This window comes from Alnus glutinosa, chromosome 1 (genome assembly GCF_958979055.1).
Source record: "Alnus glutinosa chromosome 1, dhAlnGlut1.1, whole genome shotgun sequence".
Classification (NCBI taxonomy): Eukaryota; Viridiplantae; Streptophyta; class Magnoliopsida; order Fagales; family Betulaceae; genus Alnus; species Alnus glutinosa.
The window spans coordinates 6,704,632-6,707,519 of NC_084886.1; the positions used below are offsets into that span (position 1 = coordinate 6,704,632).

General features: G+C 37.1%; 1 protein-coding gene across 1 annotated transcript; it reads left to right on the forward strand.

The window, feature by feature from the left end:
• The first annotated feature begins 1,323 nt into the window (after positions 1 to 1,323).
• LOC133869051 (uncharacterized) lies at positions 1,324 to 2,641 on the forward strand. The gene has a single exon (XM_062306031.1). The coding sequence runs from the start codon at positions 1,448 to 1,450 to the stop codon at positions 2,465 to 2,467; it is 1,020 nt and encodes a 339-aa protein (XP_062162015.1). The 5' UTR covers positions 1,324 to 1,447; the 3' UTR covers positions 2,468 to 2,641.
• The last annotated feature ends 247 nt before the right edge of the window (positions 2,642 to 2,888 follow it).

A 2,888-nucleotide genomic window follows, 5' to 3' on the forward strand; every position in this document is an offset into this window, starting at 1 on the left:
AGGCTTTATTGTATTCCGATAACTATTTTATCGAATTTCTTAATACTTATAAATGAGACAAAATACATTCTAAAATACATTGTCGTTGCGATCGAGCCTTTAAGTTCAAATTTATTTTGCCTCTTCATTCCATAATATTTTCCAACAAATAGGAGTAAGGGCCATAAGGTTTTTTTTTATAAAAAAAAAAAAAAAAAAAAAAAGTCACGCAATCAATCCGACACGATTGGTAAACAACTTTACTCCCCTCCCATTTTTCCACTTCTCAAAAAAAAAAAAAAAAAAAAAGTCAACTTCAAAATATTCGAATATTTTTTTGACTTTTTAAATCACATCATTCATTTATTATTACTATTCAAATAAAAAAAAAACTACTACAAAACAAAATATTTTAATTTTTTTATACAAAAGATTACAAATTTCTTTTTACTTTAAATTACATCAATCACTTTATATTATTATTTTTTTAAAAAATAAATCCTAAAAAATATTTACCAAACCGAGCCCCAAAGCTTTTACAAATGGGAATGGGTGCTTGGACAGTTGGACTTCTTTTCATGGGGCAGCAAGGCTTAGGCTGGGTACCTTTATGTACGGATATAAGTTTGGGCAGAACAATTTATTAGGCTTTAAAGCCCAATACAATAATAGCGTTTCAACACTTGGCCCAAGAAATTTCAGTTTAGCCTGTCTACAACTAAAATAATGAGAGCAATTACACATTGCTACGCTGGTTTGGTGTGTGAATACTGAATATTGGGAGGTTATTTATGATGGACCGATGCTATTTGGTAGACTATATATGATGTGGTGTTAAAAATTAATATTTATTAAAAAAATAAAATTAAAGATTAATTTTCACTACAATGTCATTTTAGTACAATAATTTATTAAATAGCATTACTTACATAGATGGTTAGATTTTACAAATCTAATTTAAATAAAAAATAATTTAAAATAATGATATTTAGTAGAATATTATACTACTCTTATATAATTAGGATGAAGTGATAATAAAAATCAGTTGTTAATTTTTTACAAATTCTTATTTTATCATAACATTCCAATTATATAGCTAGCAGCCGTGTAATAATATAGAATATACATCCATTTCAATTGAAATTAAAAAAGAACTTGAATTATAGTTATTTGTAATGCTATTTAACAAAATGATATACAATTTTTATATAATTTTATATATGCGATAATGCGAATTAAAATAAACCCTTCAATCAACTCTAGAAAAATAAAATAAAAATTAAAAGACTAATTTTTGCTGACACATCTCCCATTCCCATAGCGCGTAGTCTACTTTTATAGTGTTTGACGGACCAAACACTGATCCGATCGAATTTTCTCGAGAAAAGCAAAACACAAAGCAGTCTCTACCCCTTCTTCCTCCGGCCTGGAAGCACAATTTTCACTCAGACAATTGATTGAATCGGGCATGGCAGACCCAGCACCGCGGCTTAACCTCTTCACGGTGCTCTCGGAATCAAAGCGCATCCTGAACGCCCACTCGCGCTACTTCCTGGCGCTCTCGGTGCTCTTCCTGCTGCCTCTCTCCTTCTCCCTCGTCGTCTACCCAACCCTCCTCCACCTCCTCACTGATCCTTTCCCCAACAACTCCCAAGTCCTCCTTCGTACCCACCCTTTTGATTACCACCACCACCATCATCATCAAGAAGAACCCATCTTCTCCAACAACCACCTCCTTTCTCTCCTCTACTCCCTCTTCGTCTTCGCCTTCTCTCTACTCGCCGTCGGCTCCATCACCTTCAGCGTCTTACACGGCTTCTATGGCCGACCCGTCAAGCTAATCTCCGCCATCAAATCCGTGTTCACTTCCTTCTTTCCCCTATTGTTAACGGTTATCATTTTCCAGGTCATTGTTTGTCTGATTTCTATTGCTTTTGGGCTTCTCTTGTTATCGGTCATGAGAGGCATGGAGCTTTTGGGGCTTGAGGTTGAGTATTCTTCCCCTTATTTTCTAACGTTTAGTGGGGTTGTGTTGCTTGCTTTGATTATGGTGTTGGTGTATCTGCAAGTGAATTGGACCCTGGTGTCTGTGATTGTGGTGGTGGAATCCAAGTGGGGGTTCGAGCCTTTGAGGCGGAGTGCGAGCTTGGTGAAGGGGATGAGAGGTGTTGCGCTTTCTTTGCTGTTGTTTTTCGGGGGTTTAGCAGGGATTGTGGTGTGGACCGGCGCGGTTTCGGCCGTGGGATCGGATGGTGCAGGTGATGGGTGGAAGAGTTGGGCGTTTGTTGTGCAAATTGTGGTGACTTCCACTTCGCTTATGCTGCTGCTGCTTTACTATGCCGCGGCGAACACTGTGTTGTATATGTATTGCAAGGCTTTCCATGGGGAGCTGGCTGCAGAGATTGCTGAGGAGTTTGCAAGGGAGTACGTTAGCTTGCCCTTTGATGATGGGAAGATTCCTCATGTTGTTTCAGTTGTTGTAAGTTGATTTAGAATGAGGTTAGTACCTTTTTAATGGACGCCTCAAATCTTCTTTTTCTGTTTTTGTTTTTAGTTGGGTGTCTTGCCTTGCTAAAGTTGTTTCTAGTTTGTATTTTGTGAAACTTTCGTGTATAAAATCAAAGACATGTGAATAAATATGACACTTGTTTCAATTTTGTTACCTATTATGGTGTGTTTGCATTCCCATGGAAAGTTAATGGCTTCTTTGTGTTTGAAGGGGGAGTTGAATTGGGTCTTGTTGTGTCTTTCATATAACAATCACTCATTCAAAAGACCTTGTGACCCTTTGAAATGAAGACTTTGATCGATTCGTGTGTGTGTAGATGCTGTTTTGTATACTCTTATCCTAGATTAGCCTAAAGATGAGAACTGGATTGAGCATCATAACATCAGCTCGAACCCCCACA